The sequence below is a fragment of the Notolepis coatsorum genome, assembly GCF_963971535.1.
Source record: "Notolepis coatsorum genome assembly, chromosome: 16".
NCBI classification, from domain to species: Eukaryota; Metazoa; Chordata; class Actinopteri; order Aulopiformes; family Paralepididae; genus Notolepis; species Notolepis coatsorum.
The window spans coordinates 62716829-62738690 of NC_140180.1; the positions used below are offsets into that span (position 1 = coordinate 62716829).

Sequence of the window (21862 nt, forward strand, 5' to 3'; positions counted from 1 at the left end):
GTCCACGTCCGCATCGCGATGCATCTTAGAATCGAGACATTTCCACACCCCTAGTTACAGGTCATCTACAATTCTACACCAGTGGTTCCCAAAAAATCCCCCAAAATTTACGTTTTCTTTTTTATGCAATCAGGCCACTGAACTTAGAAGCAGGCCAGGCCAGTGTTTCTAATTGCAGCGGTGCAATAGTTAGATAACCTAGGTGGGGAACAACCAGGAGATCACTGCAACTCACACAAGTTGGAGCACTATCTCTCTCTCTCTCTCTTTCTCACACACACACACAAAGGGAGCCGCATGTGATTGGTGGAGGCGGGACCCTTACAAAAAACTAAAAATCCATCAAAATCAGTGTTGTTGCTAATCATTGACACATGCTAGCCTGTAATAACCCCCCCCCCCCCCCCCCCCCCCGAGAAAAATCTACTTTGCATTTGATATATTGCAAATATATGTCATCACACACACTGGCATTTAAAGGGTTAGAATTATAAAATGAATGTGTGGTGTTATGATCAGGGCTGAAGTTGAATAAAAGATTTATGAAAGAAAAAGTGGTATTTCAACATATAGTAATATTTGTATGGTGTTTTTGACAAAGACAATGTAGTCCCTTATGGTAAGAGTGAGTATTTTTTTTCAATCTGACATTACAAAAAAACTGAAAATCCATCAAAATCAGTGTTGTTGCTAATCATACATATGCTAGCCTGTTTTTTTAACAATGATTTGTGATGCCATCACAAACACTGGCATTTAACACTTTCACTGCCACTCACGAGATATCTCGGGTTTCCGATAGTTATGTTGAAAGCCACTCACGAGATTTCTCTGATCTTTTTTTTTTAGCGATCTGAAATTATATTGCATCACGCGAGCCTACCCTAGTATACCCGAGCGCCGCCGGCGATCAGATGTGGAAAAAAGCGCCCCCTATCGTCTCCCAGATGACATAAGGGATTTTGGAATGGCATCAATGAAAATGGATGGGGAAAAAACTCCTGTACTCCACATTTTCCAGTCCACTGATGCAGCCGGGGTTATCACAGTTCATTCTGGAGCCTCTGAGACCTGCGGAATCATGTACTGCACTGTACACACGTTGGATCCATACACTTATCGATTTTTTCGAATGGTGATCAGGAATTGGAATATACCAGTTGGATACCATCTGATGTCAGGTAAGGAATCTATGTTATCAGTGTTAGGATAATCAGACAGATTTTGATGAAGATATAAGCTGTTTTGTGAAATGGGCTCTTTCGGTTTCACTGTAAAGGTCCAAGAGGAAATGAACACGCCGATTATCCGTGCGCGGCTCGAATGTGCTTGCGTGCACGTATAATATTGATCATCTAGCGTTTATATGAAAACTATTCATAAATAGGCCGACAAATATCAACGTTCTGGAATATTCCAGTAAAAGACGATTATCATAGAATGGTCTAGAATTAACAGTTTTTTACCTCAAAACGGGTGCTTTTCAAAATGCTCTCAAACGGAAATGAAGCGATAAAAAACCAATCTGCCTTGACAGCACTGACTGGAAAAGGATTCTTTGATAAGCGACGGGCAGATTAGACACATAGCCATAATTTAAAACATAGATTAGGCGATATTAAGCGTAACATTGGCGCCGATGGTGGCATTGAAGCGCTAACTCTGGCGCCACCTCGTGGCACTCAAAGTGTTAAAGGGTACAAATAAAAAAAAATGCCTGCAACAGAATGCAGGAAATTAAGTCTTTGTAACAAAAAAATTCTGACTTGGGCTATATTTCGCACTATATTTCCTGGCCTGAATGATTTCCCCAGTCCGGCCCTGGTTAAAAGCCTCCAATGCTTATTAGTGTGTGTGCATTTGAACGTTTGCATGTTTCAACCACACATTTCCATTTTTATTTAATAAAATAAAAAAAATAAAAAATAAAAAAATGCCTCCTATAATAGTGGGGGTCGCGGCTCTCTGACACCGTTATTTCGGGGGTCGCAGTCTGAAAACTTTGGGAACCCCTGATCTACACCACCCGCTGCAGGAAGAAAGCAGGGCAGTCACCCACTGCCTTTTCTCTTATCTCCCCTCAGGGAAGCATCTACAAGAGCATCAGAGCTCGGAACACCCGCCTCAGAGATAGTTTTTACCCCCAGGCGGTCAGAATACTGAACAGTAGCGCTTAAATATTTTTCATCTGTGCTTTTATTGTATGTTCTTATTGTTCTTTTAATTGTTAAAGAAAATATATTAGATGCTGCTATTGTTTTTATTGTATGTTGTTGTTGTTGTTATTCTCAGGTCAGCTTATGTTATTATGTATAGGTTTTTAATGGATGAGAGAGTGCCAGTGCAAAGTGCATCTCATTGCATTGACTGTACACTGTACTTTTAAAGGTGACAAATAAACTTGAAACCTGAAACTTGATTTAGGTGTGCCAGTACTGACAATTCATACTATTTTATGATGTTTCACGCCAACCACTGTGGTATAATGCCACAGCCCATTGGCCACTATCGCCATTTAATGATAATCCCCTGTGTTAGCCGGCCAATATGTCTGAGATCGAATACTACTACCAGGACATGAAATTAGAGCCCGCCACCCGCTATTGGCGGGCAGATTTTAGGTTTGGCGAGTGAGACTGAGAGGTCTGTCTGCCATGTGGCGGGTAATCAAATAGTCATGTAAAATTATTAAAACTGCTGTGTGTTTTAGTCTTACGACAGTCGCCTTTTTTTATGGCGCGTCATCTCGTTGGCTTGTTTACCAACATCACATCCGCTACTCTTCTTCTGCTCTGTAGGGAGCTAACGTTACGTCCACCCAGAGTCATGACTCTGCACCCACCTAGCTATCCGCCGATTAGCCAACGTTAGCGTATTAACGTTAAATGTGATACAAATAAGTATGTGGAACCATATTGAAGGAGTAAGCCGGCCGGTAAGAAGAGAACTCACCGTGGCTTTCTCACACGAAAAGGGGGAAGAAGTGGCAGCGAGAGCGGGACCACCGAATAAAATAAAGTTTAGAGAGGAGTGGACATTTGGAGATGCCGTTAGCGGTGTCTCAAGAGACCGGCTCCAGTATGATGCTGGGGCTGGAGTGATGACTTGTTCGGTGTGCCGCAAGTATGTAAAAAAACAGAAACAACACTTTTGTCATTGGGAGTAAATCGATGAAGCTGGAAGCAATTCGTGACCATGAACAGAGCCAGTGTCACATTGGCTGCATCCCAGATTACATCGGAGCCTCTCTTTTCAAGACCCTCTGTGGCTAGGCTAACAGCCATGTCAGATCAGACCAGCACAAAAATGAAGATGCTGTTTCAGGCTGTACATGCCATTGGAAAGAAGGCAAGACCCTTTACGGACTTCGAGTGGATGTGCGAGTAAGTGAACATGTTTATTCTCTTAAATTAGTATCACTATGACTACTATATGAAACCTGTTAATGAAGCATAATGGACATTTTCTTATATGTGACACAAAAATGCCGGTAAGAAATATGCTTGGCGGGTCGATTTTTCCCATCTACCCGCCACTGGCCGGTGAGTCAAAAAGTTAATTTCGTGCCCTGCTACTACTGACACTGCTGCAGAGCAAATATTGATATTAAAAATAGCAGCTGTGTTTACCCTGCTATGACTCATCTGTACGGCTCATTCTACTCACGTTGATGACACAAGCGTCTTTGGCCCTGCCGTCTGGGGTGACCAGGCAGCCGATGGGGAAGCCGGGGTTGCAGTACTTCTGGTTGTCCTCCACCTCATAGCACCACGTCACTGGCATGTTGTCAATGATCCTGGAACAAGGACACCTCGTTAAACCTAAATCAGTGTAGCCACAACTCTGGGCTACTCTTTGATTTCTAGCTTTAGGAGAGAGTATTTCCCCTACCACCGCCACGCCAAAGGGACCCCCCACCCCTCCTGAAAAAATTATAATAAAAAAAAAAAATGTAATTCAACATAAATCGGTTTTCATATAAATCAATCTTCACTAAGACTTTAAAACTGTGGTGCGGCACGGTCTACGGAGACGTAGAAAAAAGCTACCAAATCCATTCCGAGACAACTCCGAGACGTACTAGTGTCGGGCGTAACAAGTCTCAGTCTCTTCTCTCGCTCTCTCTCTCCTTCAAGTAACCAAACGTTACACTATAAAACCTAACTGGATAGTTCATATAAGCCATTCTCCCTGTGTGTGTGTGTGCGTGTGTCCGTCCGTCCCAACTCTGGTCTTTGGAAAGTTTGATACTGAGGATGGCCAGATAATGTTGATATTTAAACTACTAAACTGATATTTAAATTAAAAAGCGAGAAATCCGAAAATAGGAAAATTCATATGCGAAAACAGGAAAAGATAAAAACGGATTTCATAGGGCCCTAGTTAAGGCGAGTTAATAAATTCACTCTGAAAATCTGCTCCGCTCTAATAAACTGACTCTTTGGTCAGAGTGTCCAGTGTGCACTCTGAGCCCTCATAATTTCCGAACAACTTGAGTGCGCTCACTGACATTGGTTGTAAATAGTTATGAGTGTTGTATGTGCCTCCCTGTATTGTAAATAGTTCATATGTGTGTTGTCACTACTGTATGTATAATTGTAAATAAGTTAATTTATGTGTTGTAAATAAATATTATTAATATTGTTTATTATATTTTTAGTTAATATTTATTTACCTTAATTAATTTATGTGCAATTGTTTAATTTCAGCTCAGTGTAGAGAAATGCACTAACAACCGCCTTACTGCGCACGTCTATGATGACACTTGACACCACGTATCCGTGACACACGCGCCCCACGACAACACTAGTAGTTTTGGGGGGCCTACCACCCCCCCTGAAAAAAATCCTAGGGGAAATACTGAGTACATGTTCATGTTCAGGCACATGCCGCTCTGCCCCCGAACCAGAAGCACTGCAGGAGGGTGGTCTTCTCTCTCTCCTCAGTTCTCTCTCTCCCTCCCCTCAGCTTGCTCTCTTCTCTCTCTACAACTATCATTATCTATCTTCTCTCTCTCTCTCCCTCCCCTCAGTTCGCTCTCTCTTCTCTCTCTCTACAACTATCATTATCTAGTATCTTCTCTCTCTCAGTTCTCTCCCTCCCCATAGCTCGCCCTCTCTTCTCTCTCTACAACTATCATTACCTCTCTTCTCTCTCTCCTCAGTTATCTCCCTCCCATCAGCTCGCTCTCTCTACAACTATCATTATCTCTCTTCTCTCTCTCCCTAACTATCGTTATCAGTGGACCTCTGCTCCGATAGTGGCTGATGGCTGCACAGCCTCCACCAGTCATGCAGGGACACACAACAATTTTACTCCATACACAAAGTCAAGGTCATTGTGTACCCCTGAGATAATTTTTTTTTTTGTATTTTATTTTTGTATTATTTTTTAAACAAACACATAAACAAACATGACAACACACGATAAGATATACAAGCATTAATTGTCAGAGCACATCCAATGAAATCACATTTTAGTTAATTGTCTTATATAAGATATACCCCTAATACCTGTTATCTAAAAACCTACACACATATGCTCCAGCTCGAACCCCCCCCTCCCGGACCCCACCTTGGGTAGTACCTCCATTATCCCTCGCACCTAACCAGACACTACCATTATAAGCTAGCTTTTATTCTCTCCACCACTTCTAACCACATTAACATTTTGGATTCATTGAGACCCAGAATTCTTGCTGTAGATATTTCTTGATAAATCACATCGAGGTATGTAAGAAACCAAACTTTCCGGCACATTTTTTCCGGTTGAAACCAGCGTGATGCGATCAGCTTTTTAGCTACTGTGATACCCGATAAAACCAATCTCTTTAGCTGTGGATTTACTGCAAACTCAAAAACATCATTCAATAGTAATACCGAGGGGTGTACAGGTATATTCCAAGATACGAGTTTTGATAATTGTTGGGTCACATCTTTCCAGAATGTCTTAACTGGTGGGCAGTCCCAATACATGTGCATAAATGTCCCTTCGTCCCCATTTGTACATTGGGAGCATTTGGAGTCTTGTTTAAGACCCATTCTGCACAGTCTTATAGGAGTCAAGTATGTCCTGTGAATATAGTTAAGATTGATTTGTTGATGGTCCGGGTTCCTTGATGTAAGTCGGACATTTGCCCAGGCTCCTTGCCAATCAAAAGTCATTTTCCAGGTCTGGTATATCCCTCCTCCAGGCAGAGTCTAGTTGGAGGGTTTCATAAGAGGACATTAGTAATTGATGATAAAAATCTGAAACAAAACCTCTCGATGTCTCTCTTTCATAGAATAATTTGTGGTATCTGTGGTGTTCAATTGGTATGTCTAATGGAACACCGTGAGACTTCAAACATAGCTGTAACTGTATGTAAAAAAAGCCATGTGGACTTGGTGAGATTAAATTTTTTGCGTATTTCTTTATAACTACAAAAACCCTGTTTGTTAAAAACATCCCCTAATGAGTGTATGCCTTGCTCTTCCCATATAGGGAATCTTATAGGTCGTTTTTCAATTAAGAGTGCATTGTTATTGAATAAGGGAGTATGATTGTGCCATTTATGTGGGTTAGGATTTTTTTTTTGTGTTTCACGTCATATCCGGATCGCATGAGTAATTATGGGGCCACATTTCCGTTCACAGTGCTTGATTGGTAGTTTAGTGTATGCTATGTCCTTCAGTCTATGTGGGGATACTATGTTTTCTTCTAATTTTCTCCATGATACTAATGCTTGGGGGTCAAACCATGTTGTCAATGGTCTTAATGTGTACGCCTTAAAATATTGGAAAAAATCTGGAAATGCCATGCCACCATCTGCTTTATTTCTCTGTGCGGTGGATCTTTTTATACGTGGTGGTTTGTTATTCCAAATAAATTTGTATGTGGAGGAGTGTAATCTTTTCCAGTAACCCTCTGGAGGGGGTAACGGTAGCATTGAACTGAAGAAGTTGATTCTAGGTAGTACATCCATCTTAACTATTGATATCCGTGCTTGTACTGTGTTTTTAAGTTTTGCCCACCTATCAAGGTCGTCTTTGATTTTGTTTTGGATTTTTGTGTAATTGTGCTTCACCGTTTGTCTTATGGTGGGGAATATTTCCACTCCCAAGCATCTAAAATGTTTTACCATCGGTATCTCTCCTGGGAGGGTTATATCTTTTTTTGCAGGGGTGTTAAGTGGAAGGAAAGCCGACTTCGGCCAATTTATCTTAAATCCCGATAAATCACCAAATTTCTCAATCAACTTGAGCAGATGAGGCAATGTGGTGTTAGGGTTTTGCATGAACAATATTACGTCGTCCGCATATAAACTAATTTTATGTTGTGTGCCCTTGATTACGATTGGTTCTATGGATTGGGATTGTCTTATATACTGTGCTAAAGGCTCTAATGATAGATTGAATAGTCCGGGACTAAGAGGGCAACCCTGTCTGGCTGAGCGTGATACCGGAAAGATTTTGGAGATGATTGTACCTGTTGTAATCATGGCCGATGGGTCTTTGTATAATACTTTAATCATATCAATGAATCCTTTTCCTAACCCCATCCTTTCTAATACTGCCCATAGATACGACCATTCCAGCCTGTCAAAGGCTTTCATAGCATCCAGGGACAGCATCGCCTTAGGTATGGTGTCATCCTTGTCGGCATCTAGTACGTGCAGTATTCGTCTTATGTTATCAGTGATCAGGCGGCCTCTTATGAAGCCAGTTTGGTCCGGGTGAACTAAAGACGTCATATGCTTTTGTAATCTGATGGCTAATACCTTAGAGTACAGTTTGATATCGGTTCCGAGGAGGCTTAAAGGTCTATAACTACCGCACTCGTTGGGGTCTTTGTCTTTTTTAAGGAGGACTGTTATGAGTGCAATATTGTCATTCTTATGGAAGTTCCCCTCCTTGACTGAGTATAAGATCATATTTAGTAATAAGGGTCCAATTATGTCCCAACAAGAAAGGTACATTTCTGATGGGATACCGTCTCTTCCAGGAGCCTTACCACTTTGCATTTCGGATATGGCCTTCTTGAGTTCCTCTAGTGTGATCGGTGTTTCTAACTGTTTAGCGTCATCCTCTGAAAGTTTAGGGAGAATAATTTGATTAAGATATGTGTCCATTTTGTTTTGATCGAAGGTCGTTTCTGATTTATATAAGTCGGAGTAGAATTCTTTGAATGTATCGTTTATTTTTACAGGGTCTGTTTCAAGTACTTGTTGTGCTCTAATGGTAGTTATATCTGCAAATTTTGCATTAATTCTTAATCGCATGGCTAATAGGTGACTAGGTTTAGAACCTTGGGAGTACTGCTGTTGTCTTGTGCTGCGTATTTGTATTTCCGATTGTTGTCTGTATATGGCATTGATCTCTATTTTTAGTACGTTAACTTGATTCTCTAGTCGAGTTGAGTTGTTGTATTTTAGAGAATTAAATAACGTTGAGTAAAGCGTTTCCAGCTCAGCCAGTTTTGTGCATCGATTCTTGCGCATTTGAGGAAAAGCTATCCGTGAAATCTTTGATCATTCCCTTTACCGACATCCATAATATTCTGGGGTCTTGCACAGAGTTTGCATTCTCCCGTTGGAATACTATAAGAGCTTCTTTGAGTTGTGTAATGAATTCCTTGTTATTAAGCAGCATCGAGTTAAATCGCCATCTTGGGGCTCGGGAGGATAGTATACCAAATGTTCCTTTAAGGAGTAAATAACAGTGATCTGATAGTGCGTTGGGTATCATTTCCACTTCATAATTATCAAATAGTCTCCGTGATGCAAAGACATAATCTATTCTGGATAATGTATTATGTCTCGCAGATCGACAAGAGTACTTTCGGGTTGTGGGATTAAGTAATCTCCATAAATCATTTACACCTGTAATCTTCGACCAATCCTTTAATGCCTTAGATGAATTCTTTTGTTCGCTGGAAAAGGCAAGGTAAGATTTGTCCATCCTTGGGTTCCAGATGGCATTAAAATCCACACCTATTATAAATGAGTAATCGGGAATGTCTAACATTGCATTGGTTAGTGTAGTGAAGAAATCCTCTTCGTACAAATTTGGGGCGTATACCGCTACCAACGCTATTTTCCTGTTCTTATGTACAATCTTAGCTATAGTTATCCGACCTTCTACATCAGACCATACTCCCTTTAATACAATATTCAACTTACGTTTAACGACTATGGCTACACCCCGAGTTCTCGTACCAATAGAAGAGTGACTAATATTATGATATGTGTTGTCCGCTAATTTATCTATGTCTTTCTCTAGAATGTGCGTTTCGCTTAGCAGAGCAATGTCCACATGTTCTTTTTTCATCAGTGTGAGCACGCTTTTGCGTTTGAGTTGGTTATTTATTCCCCCGGTGTTCCATATCATTATATTCAAACTAGCCATAATCTATACATGTTGTAGTGTAGTTTTTGGTAATGCTTCTGGAGTGCGAGGCAATAATAGATATACATCCAACTAGTGAGGTCCCGTTGAGAGCCAAGCTTAAAAACATACATATATACAAATAAAAATCCCCTTCCCTCCCCTCCCACCGAGAGTCGTACATGATTGTGTTCCATGAACACAACCTTTGCGTATGACTCCCTCCCTTGCACCACCGGATATCCCAGAATGATCCAATTATCCTTAACATTCCTATGTATACCATAGGATCTAACACTCTAAATTCTACCATAAGTAGAATGTCGACTGTGGCTTGGCCACTTTCCCGTTAAATACAAATTTAAATAAGATACAAATAAAAATAAAGACCAAAAATAAGCTTCAATTATCATGCCCTAATCACTTACATTTTATATGAACTTGTGTAATTTATAGTAACCCATGAATAATATGGAGGTATTGAACTGAAGAGAGAGCCTCAATAAATCAGAGAAACAGATGAAAAAAAAACAAGTAAAAGGAAGAGAACATTAACTTAGATCTTAAAAGAGCTTTGCTATGCTTAAACATCTAAAGTATAAATTGGAGAAGTAGTGGAATTATTTCCAGTTAATAAAAAGCAGTTTTTAAATACGTATATGCAGCATTTCCCCTGGCCAGGGGTGGGCGATGATCCGTTGTGTAGAATGTTATTCCAGCCTGCCGCTGCTATGATGTTTCTGTGGTTCTGCAGCTAGATGCTGTTGATTATTCCCCCGAAGGGCTTCTGGTAGAATGTCTGGCCACGTATTGCTGTTATTCCAGAATGTTCCCTATATCAAAGAATGCTTTAGATGTTCTAGATTATTCCAATATGTCGTTTTTACAGTGTTCGAATGTTCCAGTATGTTCTGGAGTGTTCCAATTTTGAATCCAATATGTCCGCAATAATAGAATCCCGACGGGGAAAGCATTCAATAACTCTGAGCTCGTAGGTCTCTCTGTCCCAAATCATCGGTTCATTAAAGTTTATACTATATGGTGTCCATGCATAACAGAGATTAAAAGGCCATTTATCAAATCAAATCAAATTTATTTATAGGGCCCGACAACACACGTTAATGTCCCCATGGGCCGTACAGGTCTTCTTTAAACAAGTCAAGAAGAAAACATAACAATAAGTCAAGAACAGAACAAGAACACCATAAGGTCCAAACATTTTTAGATGAATGCAAATAAAAGAAAGAATGCAAGCACTCCCAGACATACCCCACGCGAAGGTAAGGAAAAACTCACTAAAACCTAACAATAGGGAAAAAAGCTCCACAGGCAGTGTGGAGGAGAGAAACCTTAGAAGGGCCATTCAAGGGGGATCTCCCTTCTTAGATGTTGGTGATAATAGTGTTGCAGACGGACAGTTGGTAAGCATGCACTCATGCGTGTGGTGAAACACAGATGAGTGCATGCAATAGCAACTGTACATTTTGAAAGATTAAAGATAGAGCTAATAGCGATAGCAACTGAACATTTTGAAAGATTAAAGATAGAGTTGATAGCAGATCTATTTGAGGCACAGGGGCGGCGCAAAGAGGATTATACACTATCCTGCGTGTTGTGCAGACATGTATTTGGCTGCATCTTCAGGCGAGTTGAGGAAAACCCTTGCTCCTTGTTTATCGACGATGCGAAGTATTGCAGGGTATATTAATAGGGGTCTGTATTTCTCCAGATAGAGTTGAGACATCACCGTCTTGAACTTGGCACGCAGGTCCACTACCTCACGACAATAATCTTCAAAGCAGTGTATTGGTATATCCTTGTATTTCAGATTGCCTTTCATCCTGCGAGTTTCACGAATAATCATTTATTTTATTCTGACTTGGCGCATGATAACCAATATCACTCTGGGCTTAGCGTTATTGTCATTGGATCGGGTCCCCAATCTGTAGCACTGTTCCACCTCTGGTACTTTAGGAAGGATCTCTGTTCCCAAGATTTTCTGTAATTCTGTGGCAAACTCTTCAGGGTGTGCGCAGCTCACCGACTCGTCCAGACCGACTATACGAATATTCAGCTTGCGTTTTTGATATTCCATCTCGAATATTTTGGCTTTCTGTTCTTCATTGATTCGCTTAAGCTCCATCGTTATATCGCTGAGCTCCGTATTGAGTTCTTTGTAGTTTCCCCTTCATCTCAGCAGTTAGGTTAACGTTGATATCATCTACTTCTTTGTAGATTCGAACGAAAAAATTTTGGTGGACTTCCATACCCGTTTCCAGAGCCTCTGTGCGTTTAATATGTGCATCGGCGTCCGCTCTTAGCGCTTCTATTTTGCCTTCGATAGATTCTTTAATAGCATCTACTTTTTGGGTTATTGTAATCTCCATTTTCTCCATTCACCGGATGATATATTCGGTGTCCGCGGAGGTATTTGAAGGGGTTGAACTTGAAGCGGCCACTGTCACGTCTATATTTTCTGCTATTTGCCGCACGAATCCTGCCTCCTTAGGCGGATCCTCTGCGACTGTTTTTGGTCTCGTTGTGTCTTTCCTTGTGTTTGGCATCTCGATTATTTTGGTCAATATAGTTAGTTGATAATCTCAGTTGATATATGCGTCAAGTTTTAAACGCATTAATGGTTTATAAATATGTTTTTAAAACGAAAAAAATAAAATAACGGGTGAGCAGCTGTGTCACATTCGACTTACTCCATTCTAACGCTAAACCGGAAGCCCTGAGATAATTTAAATTTAAATGAAAGTGCATTTTATATAAGACAGCTTTATTCATAAATTGAGCATGATATGGTTGTTGGTTATAGTATGGCATTATTAATTAATTAAGACTGAAGATAACTGCTGCTCTGCTAAAAGCACATTTTGTTAGAACCTTGCACAACTATGGCCATATCAGATCATTTGAGGGCCACTAAGACAGAAAATATCTGAGTGTGTGTGTGCGTTATGAAACGAAGTGAGTGTGTGTGAGTGTGAGTGTGAGTGTGAGTGTGTGTGTGTGAGTCAATCAGTCTGTGCATGCCTGTGTGTGTAACTGTATGCATGCATGTGTAATGTAATGATATAAAAGTGTTTTAAGATATGATATGATGGGGCGGCTGGGTGGCGTAGCGGAGATTGCGATTGTCACCAATGCAAGAGACTCCGGTCTCGAATCCCGGTGTCAGCATTGCCTGCGGCTTGGGCCAGTCATCATACCATCTCAATTGACAGAGGTAGCGGGTAGAAGTCGATGGGTGGGGATTGGACGTTGTGGACAGCGACTCCTACAGGTCGGTTGGGTGACGCCTGCACAGCAGAGACAGGAAGTATCGGGGGCAGCGTGAGCCTCCCACGCGTTACTCCTCGCCACAGAGTCCGCGCTGTCTGGTGAAAAGATGAGACAGGCTGCCTCCTCGTGTACCAGAGGGGACACGTGATGCAAGGCTTCTATCCTCACTACAGCCGACCAGTGGGAGGCATAGTCTAGCAACGTTCAAGACAGGGGAGGGGAGAATTGGCAATACGAAATTGGGATGGGAGAAAAATAGAAAAATAAGGAGAAAAAGTGGATACAAAAAAAAATATATGATATGATTAAGATATGTGACTAGGGGTGTAACGATGCATCGATTAATCGAAATGCATCGATTCTAATGTGTTCGATTCAATGCATCGATTTGAATATGTTAGAATCGATTATAATCTAAATTAATCAGGGGAATAAATTATGTTTTTTTTGTGTGTGTAATGTTTTTATTGACCTATAGTCCATTCATGCCGAGTGAATCAGTTCCCCCAGCCACATTTGTGTATTCAAAATTTTTTGGGGAATTAACTGATAGAAAATTTATCGAATCGAATCGTGGTCAAATGAAGAGATTTCATGATGCATTGAATCGTTGCCTGGAGAATCATAATCGAATCGTTGTGAGGTTGAATCGTTACACCCCTATATGTGACCCTGAAAGACAAGCTGTATGTAACATCAGCATTAGATCCTCGCTTCAAGGCTCTACCCTTCTTATCTGATGAGGTCCGTGACGACACATTCGCTAGACTGATGACTGAAGCTGCTGGTCTGGAGCAAGCAGAGGTATCTAATGTAAGTTGTAGACATATAGAAATACTTATTGTTCCTGTATACTACAGTATTTGAATATACATTGATTTTCCAATTAAGTTTATTCCTGAATATTTTCATCTTTCCAACAGCAAGAATCTGATGGTGATGGAGCTGAGGATGAGGAGGCTGTGCAGAAGGAAGACAACAACGCCCCTTGGTCCTCCTGTTGAAATGGATGATTGATGCCCCAAAGCCACAGAAATCTCTGGTTGACAAGGCAAAAGAAGAAGTGAAAAGATACAGGGAAGCAAAACCTGTTCCACTCTCTGAAAACCCTCAGGCCTGGTCGATGGTGCATGCAAGGGAGTATCCCCTCATGAATCAGGACCTTGTGAATCGGAATCTAATCATTTTGGGAAGTCAGTGGCGATACCCAGCCCTATTATTTAAATTCCAATATATTGTCATTATACAGCACAAGTACAGTACAATGTAATCAGTCTTTCACTTTCTTTGTATGGAGAGGGTGGTGCTCACCAGTGGTGTTGGTATTTCAGCTGCATTCCTCTTTTGAGGAAAGCCAGCTTCGTAGCATTATCCTGATTGCCCTTCTTGTAGGACTTTGTGCAAACTGTCTTCCACGTATAAAGTGGTGCTCGGTTTCGTAGCATTATCCTCAGTAATTGAATCAGTCTTTAATATTCAAACAAAATAATGGTCCACACATACTATCACAATGAATGGAGAGGGCGGTGCTCACCAGTGGTGTTGGTAGTTCAGCTGCATTCCTCTCTTGAGGAAATCCAGTTTGGTAGCATCCTCCTGAGTGCCCTTCTTGTAGGACTTTGTGCAAACTGGCTTACACTTCACGTTCTCTTTGAAGTTGAACTAGAAGAAAAGGAAGAAGAGAGCAAGCGCCACGTGGCATTAAGCTGTAGGTAGGGCTGGGGTAAATGTCAATGCATTAAGCTGTAGGTAGGGCTGGGGAAAATGTAAATGTTGATGCATTAAGCTGTAGGTAGAGCTGGGGAAAATGTAAATGTTGATGCATTAAGCTGTAGGTAGGGCTGGGGAAAATGTAAATTGATGCTTTGACTGAGTTTCTGCCTGGTCTCCGTTTCTCTGTCTGTCCATCTTTCTCTCCTGTGTGCTGTTGTCATTCTTGTGTGTGTGGTCTCTCTCTCTCTCTGACTGGATTGTGAAAGAGGTTTTGTTTGTTGTCTTCCTCTATATGTGCTGCTACCCCTCTCTGGGAGAGGTTTTAAACCTCATCTAAACATAGGTCTTACTTGGTTAAATAAAAATTTAACTTAATGAATGAACAAAATCGGAAAGAGATTATGGTAAATGGACTGCATTTACAGTATATAGAGCTGCTATACCTCACGTTCACCCATCAGTTAGGGGTTAAGTGAACTGCAACCTCTGTATGAAAAGTGCTATACAAATAAAGTTATTATTATTATTAAGTGTCTTGCTCAAGCACACTTCGACACACTGCCAGAAGGAGCCGGAATTGAACTGGGAACCTTCCAAGTACCAGGCGACTGCTCTACCTCCTGAGCCACCCCATTATCCCAGCGATCAATGAAATTGAAATCTTCAGCTTAGATAGGACATACTGACAGTGGCATTCTTACCTTGTACGGCGAAGTCTCAATTCTTTCACCAAACAGCACCTGTCCAAGGTTTTCAGAGGGCCTCTTCTCTTGGGCATCTTTGCAAAAGTCGAAGCTTTAACAACAAATTGACAACAATTAGGTCTACACAAAATGTTAATCAGGTTGACAGTGACTAAATGTATTCAGGCGAGATATGCAATAGACGTCAAGAGGTTAATGTTACTTACACATCATACTCATATGGCAACACTGATTCCACTGAGTCCAAGCGATTTACAAACAACTGGATGAGGGTCTGTAAAAAAAATTAAAAAATGGGTATCATTGTGTATCAGTCTTCACCTGGTAAACAACAGTAGCTGCCTTGGTGGCCTGGCTGGTAGTTTGCAACCAAAAGCCTCGTACATTGAATAAGAGTTTTAACCGGATGGGCAGCATCAAGATGGCAAGGAGATCAACTCCAGGAAACAAATTAAATGCTCTGTAGTGTCCACCTGCATAATTGTTTGCATCAAAAACATCCACATTGCATCAAAAACATCTTCTACATAAATTGTATGCGTTTTTGTTTGTTTATTGCTGCTCTCTGTACTCTCCATATTGAGGATAGGTTATACAAGTGGTGTGGTATACCATGGTCTTCTGGGTGAAGAATCTTTTCGCATTGGCCAGCAGGTTAATAACGTTATTATTAGTAGTAGCAATAGTCGTGTTATTATACGGTAACGTGACTGTATATATTGGTTAATCTAAATGTTTGTTGAGATTTTTTCCCTTCTTAGAACGCTAACCAGAAATTAGAGCTCACTCTGTGTAATGTTACAAATACATGTTGAACAACATGGTTGAGTTTCTGTGTTGCTTCCTACCTGCCCCACGACTGAATAGCTCCAGGATTAATGTCAAACTGAAGTCACTGTGTCTACTCACACTGACATGATCTGCGTACCGTTAGCACACAGAGGCTAACTCTGATTGATTGATTAAAAAAGTTTATTAACAGATTGCAGAACAGTTCAATACATACAATTGTTAAGGGGATGCAGACCAGAGAAAGACTTTCGTCTTGTTTACATCAGGGTCCCCCATTTTCAATTCATCATAACATATATGACATACACAACATACAGATAGACAGTACTGCTACATCTATACATTTATGACATACCAGATTTGCAAATACAGTACTGTTTGTGATACAAAAAGTGTCCAGAAATTTTGAGTGTATTGTAGTGCCCGGAGGAAAGAGGAATAAACGGAGGTAACGTAATGCTTGTTTAATGTACAAAGCCACGTCAGTCAACAAGAACACCAGTACATGAATCCCAGCACAGCCATGAATGAATAACAACCCGTGCAACCTAAATAGATGTCCCCTCTGGCGCCCGGTGCCAGATCATTAGTTCCCTCCCACTACACAACATAGTCAGAAGATGAACACGAACCAATACTGTAGTCACTACACCAGCCCCCCCAGTGTTCACCTCAATATACGAAATCCTCACGGTGAGGAGGGCGTATGGCCCGGCCCCTACGACTGTAGGTAACGTCAGGAGGTGCGGGAGGGGGTGTGACAACGTCCGTCACATCCTCCTGCCGAGCAGGATGGGGGTCAGTGACCAGACGCTCACGAGCGGCGGGGGGTCCGAGGGGTCGCAGGGGGGAATGGCCCCGGCGTGGCAGGGGAGGCAGGACCGGGGGCCGGCCCCTGCGCGGCGGCAGGGCCAAGTCCAGGGGCAGTTCAAGGTCCAAGTGTGCCGGCTTGAGGCGATCCACGGAAACACACTCAGGCCTACCCCCCACGTCGACCACAAAGTTCTTGGCCCTGGCCTCGATGACGCGGAAGGGTCCGTCGTAAGGAGGGCGTAGCGGAGTCCTGTGGCCATCGTGACGGATGAACACGAACCTCGCCGAGTGCAGCTCCGGGGGCACCCTCGACGTAGGGACCCCATGCTGCGTAGTCGGGACCGGGACGAAAGTCCTGGCGCTGTCCAGCAGCGAGGCGCGCTGAGCAGCGGCAGACCAGGGCTCTGTCGACCTGGGAATAAAGTCACCGGGGACCCGTAGCGGTTGTCCAAAAACCAGCTCGGCCGACGACGACTGGAGGTCCTCCTTTGGCGCCGTCCTGAGCCCCAGCATGACCCACGGGAGCTTGTCCAGCCAGTCGCCGTCCGTGAGGCTGGCTCGAAGGGCGGCCTTCATGGAGCGATGAAAACGCTCGCAGAGCCCATTTGCCTGCGGATGGTAGGCGGTCGTACGGTGGAGCTTGACCCCCAGACTCTCCGCCACCGCCGCCCACAGTTCCGAAGTGAACTGTGAGCCACGGTCAGAGGAGAGATCAGCCGGGGTGCCGTAGCGGGAGACCCACACCGAGATGAATGCCCGGGCCAGGTCGGGGGCCGTCGTTGAGGAGAGTGGGACCGCCTCCGGCCAGCGAGTCGTCCTGTCCACCATGGTAAAAAGGTAGTTGTATCCGTGCGAGGGGGGCAACGGTCCCACCAGGTCCACGTTGACATGGTCGAACCGCCGCTCGGGCACAGAGAACTGTTCCAGGGGGGCCTTGATGTGCCGATGCACCTTGGCGCGCTGGCAGGCGGTGCACGTGTCGACCCAGGCTCTCACATCCCTCTTGAGCCCCTGCCACACAAATTTCTCCGACACCAGTCGCGAGGACGGCTTCCTGCCAGGGTGAGACAAGCTGTGTATGGCCTCGAAGACAGGGCGCCTCCAGTTGGCGGGGACCACCGGCCGTGGATGACCCATGGAGACGTCGCACAAGAGCGTAGCCCCCGCGTCACCGAACACCACCTCCTCCAGGCGCAGTCCAGTGTCCGACGACCTGAGAGCTTGGACGGCAGGATCGGCGGCCTGGTCCGCAGCCATGCTGACGTAGTCCAAACCCAGCTGCACCGCACCGACCACCGCTCTGGAGAGACAATCTGCCACCTGGTTGGACTTCCCAGCAACGTGCTGGATGTCCGTGGTGAACTCGGACACGTAGGCGAGCTGGCGCTGCTGGCGGTCGGACCACGGCTCCGCCGCCTTGGACATGGCGTGCGTGAGCGGCTTATGGTCCACGTAGGCCGTAAACTCGCGTCCCTCCAGCATGAAACGGAAGTGCCTGACAGCAAGCCACAGCCCGAGGAGCTCCCTGTCGAACGTGCTGTACCTCTGTTCCCTGGGCGACAGCTGGCGGCTGAAGAAGGCAAGCGGCTGCCAGGCGTCCCCAACCCACTGCTCGTACACCGCTCCCACAGCAAAATCAGAGGCGTCCGTGGTGAGAGCGGTGGGCGCCGAGGGCGAGGGGTGGGCCAACATGGCCGCACGGGCCAGGGCCTCCTTGGTGTCTTGAAAAGCCTTGACCCGCTCCGCCGTCCAGTCCACCGGCTGCTTCATCGTCTTGCCCTTCTGGGCGTCGTACAGAGGCCGCAGGATGTGAGCGATGTGGCGGAGGAAACGATAATAAAAAGTCACCATCCCGATGAACCCCTTGAGCTCGCTGACTGTGCGGGGGCGCGGAAACGCGGCGACAGCTTCCACCTTCGAGGGGAGGGGGGTCACCCCCTCTGCGGAGACCCGGTGCCCGAGGAAGTCGATGGCGCCCCGCCCGAACTCACACTTCGCCGGGTTGATGATCAGCCCGTGCTGGCTGAGCCGTGAGAACAGGGTTCGGAGGTGGGACAGGTGCTCCTCCTCAGTGGCGCTCGCTACGAGGATGTCGTCCAAGTAGACGAAGAGGAATGGCAGGTCCCGGAGCACCGAGTGCATGAGGCGTTGGAAGGTCTGCGCCGCGTTCTTCAGGCCGAACGGCATTCGCAAGAACTCGAAAAGCCCAAAGGGCGTGACGACGGCCGTCTTGGGGACGTCCTCGGGGTGCACCGGCACCTGATGGTACCCCCGTACCAGGTCCACTTTCGAGAAAAAGCGATTGCCTGCCAGGTTCGCCGCAAAGTCCTGGACATGCGGGACCGGGTAGCGGTCAGGCTTGGACGCGTCGTTGAGGCGGCGGTAGTCCCCACATGGGCGCCACCCACCGTCTGACTTAGGAACGATGTGCAGGGGAGACGCCCAAGGGCTGTTTGAGCGCCGAACGATGCCCACCCGCTCCATGTGCGCAAACTCCGCCCTGGCGACGGCCAGCTTCTCCGGGTTGAGGCGTCTGGCCCTGGCGTAGAGGGGCGGCCCACTGGTCTCAATGTGGTGCTCCACCCCGTGTTTCACCGTGGGCGAGGAAAAAGTGGGCTTGCCCAGGTCGGGGAACTCAGCGAGCAGCCGAAGGTACTGGTCACTTTCGGCGAGTGTATTGGACCACCCGCCGTAGATGGCCTCCCCCTGCGTACATGCAAAGGAAGCGAAAGTCTGCGAGTTGACCAGGCGCTTGTTCCCCACGTCCACCAGCAGGTTGTGGGCGCACAGAAAATCCGCGCCAAGGAGGGGGAACGTGACAGCCGCAACGACAAAATCCCACGAAAAACATTGTCCTCCGAAGCATACGTCCACCGCCCTTGTGCCGTAAGAGCGGATGGGCGTGCCGTCCGCGCCCGCCAACTGCGGACCGCGCTCTTCTTTTGCCACATCCGACCTCTCTGCCGGAATGATGCTCCACTGGGCACCCGTGTCGCAAAGGAAACTGCGACCAGAGGCGGTGTCTCGGATGAAGAGCAGCCTGTTGGTTACGCCAGCGCTCAGGGCCACTACTGAGCGCCGGCCCCGCCGTTTCCCGTAGGTCCGAAGGTGCAGGGTGAGCGGCACCGTCTGGCCTTGGCGCCAAACGTGGCATGGAAGAAGCAATGGCCCGCTGCGTTACCGTGCTGACCAGAAGGCCTGGCGTCATCCCTCGCTCTCCTGCGACGGTCCGGTGGCGGGGCGGTCGCGGGAGCGAGCAGGTCGGTGGACCGCTGAGGCATGGCCAAAACGAAACGGTCCGCCTCCCTGGCCAGGGCGCGGGGGCCCACGATGTCGGTGTTGGCCAGTGCCATCCTCACTTGTGCCGGCAGCGTGCGCATGAACAGCTCCGTAAAGAGGATCATGGGGTCTTCTCTCCCCAGCAGATTCAGCATCCTCTCCATGCGGGCAGAAGGTCTCTCGTCTCCCAATTCCGACATAGAAAATAAGCGGCGCACCCTCTCTGCAGCGGACAGTTCAAATGTATCTAGCAGTAGGGTCTTGAGGCGCTCATATTTGTTCGTCGCCGGGGGATCAGACAAAAAACCCACCACTCGAGCTGCGGTGGAGCTGCCCAACACTGCCACCGTGTGGTTGTACCGGTCGTCGTCGTCATCCACGTTGCTCTTGTTGAAGTTTGCCTCCACAATAGCAAACCATGCAGCCGGAGCCGCCTCCCAGAACTCAGGTAGTTTGATCGTGGGCGCGCGCGCACCCTGCGCTTCCCTGACAGGGGACGGTGATGGCTGCCGATGGCCAGAACGTCTTCCTCGTCCGGACATTTTGAAAGAATGTTCGTCGCTGATTATTGTACACAATCCGCCGTAACAATAATCCACGTCAGGGTCACCAGTGTAGTGCCCGGAGGAAAGAGGAATAAACGGAGGTAACGTAATGCTTGTTTAATGTACAAAGCCACGTCAGTCAACAAGAACACCAGTACATGAATCCCAGCACAGCCATGAATGAATAACAACCCGTGCAACCTAAATAGATGTCCCCTCTGGCGCCCGGTGCCAGATCATTAGTTCCCTCCCACTACACAACATAGTCAGAAGATGAACACGAACCAATACTGTAGTCACTACAGTATATACATTTGACGTAGAAACTTTACATTGGAGGAAGTTGGGTAGGTGGAACCCCATGGCATTAGGTTCATGTCTCTATACAAAATACCCCATTATAGCTACTTGAAGCCAGATTGAGGACGAGCAGACAATCGGTAACGTTATTAAACGACGGTGACAATAAACGTACTGTATGTAGGTAGACATATTCGCATTAAGTGCTCGCGACCCAGCCATTAGTCGAGGCCTGGCTTAAGGAGACGGCGTTATTCACATTAGGAAGTTCAAAAACCATACGACGATTCCGCGATAGCTGTACAAAGAACATAATAACCCACAAGACGCCTATCAACGTGGCTCAGTGTTTGACATTAAACGTTAGTTATCTTACCTGGCAGTCATCACCGCCGCCTCCTTCCTCACAGAAACTCACCGGGGCTAAACCCGGAAGGTAAAAAGCACAACACGACCTGAATCCAATGAATAAGAAAACCACAACAAAATACGAGTATATCCGTCTCTTCATTTTGTCGTGGTTGGCAGTAAGTCTCTGCTCCGCAGTCGAATAGCAGTTTCCTCTTATACACACGGGTAAAAGAAGGGTTTCTACGGGCTTCGCTAGCTTGCCAACCAGCCAGTTCCTCCGGTTGTTCCACTTGATACGCTGCTGCTGCTGACTGGCTGCTCGTCACACACGTGACACACCAGAGAGACCGGTGGAGCACCAATGATTCCCGGAAGCAAGTTTATTTTTTTTCCTAGGATGGCGCAGCCCTACTGACCAAACCCTAGAATGCAGGCCAATCCCCTCTGACCCGAGTAGGGGGTATCTGCAGAGCCGCAGAGCCAGGCTGGACGCGTGAATATTAAAGGCAACCAACTTGTGTTCGGCTTTTCTCTGATTGGCCGCGCCCCCCCCCCGCCCCCACGCGCAGGCAAGCGCAGCCGTCCCACGTCCCAAATGAAATCCAAAGAGCAAGCGCGGCAGCGCGGGCAACCAACTTGTGTAGTATTGGGCTGCTGTTCCAACGCACTTGTGTTGGGCTGCGGTAGCAGTGGAGCGCTGCTGACTGATTAT

The 21862-nt window shown here is 45.7% G+C and overlaps 1 protein-coding gene across 2 annotated transcripts in view; it reads right to left on the bottom strand.

Annotated features, from left to right (window-relative positions):
* The window catches only part of tm9sf5 (transmembrane 9 superfamily protein member 5), a 64347-nt gene extending 42878 nt beyond the window's left edge, over positions 1–21469 (bottom strand). For both annotated transcript variants that reach the window (XM_084332276.1, XM_084332275.1), the window contains exons 1-5: positions 21176–21469; positions 15277–15344; positions 15068–15161; positions 14188–14315; positions 3667–3796 (exon numbers count right to left, since the gene is read on the bottom strand). In XM_084332276.1, coding sequence (XP_084188402.1) covers positions 3667–3796; positions 14188–14315; positions 15068–15161; positions 15277–15344; positions 21176–21310 — 555 coding nt within the window. In that variant the 5' untranslated portion in view covers positions 21311–21469. The remainder of the gene's footprint in view (positions 1–3666; positions 3797–14187; positions 14316–15067; positions 15162–15276; positions 15345–21175) is intronic.
* Between the last annotated feature and the right edge of the window lie 393 nt (positions 21470–21862).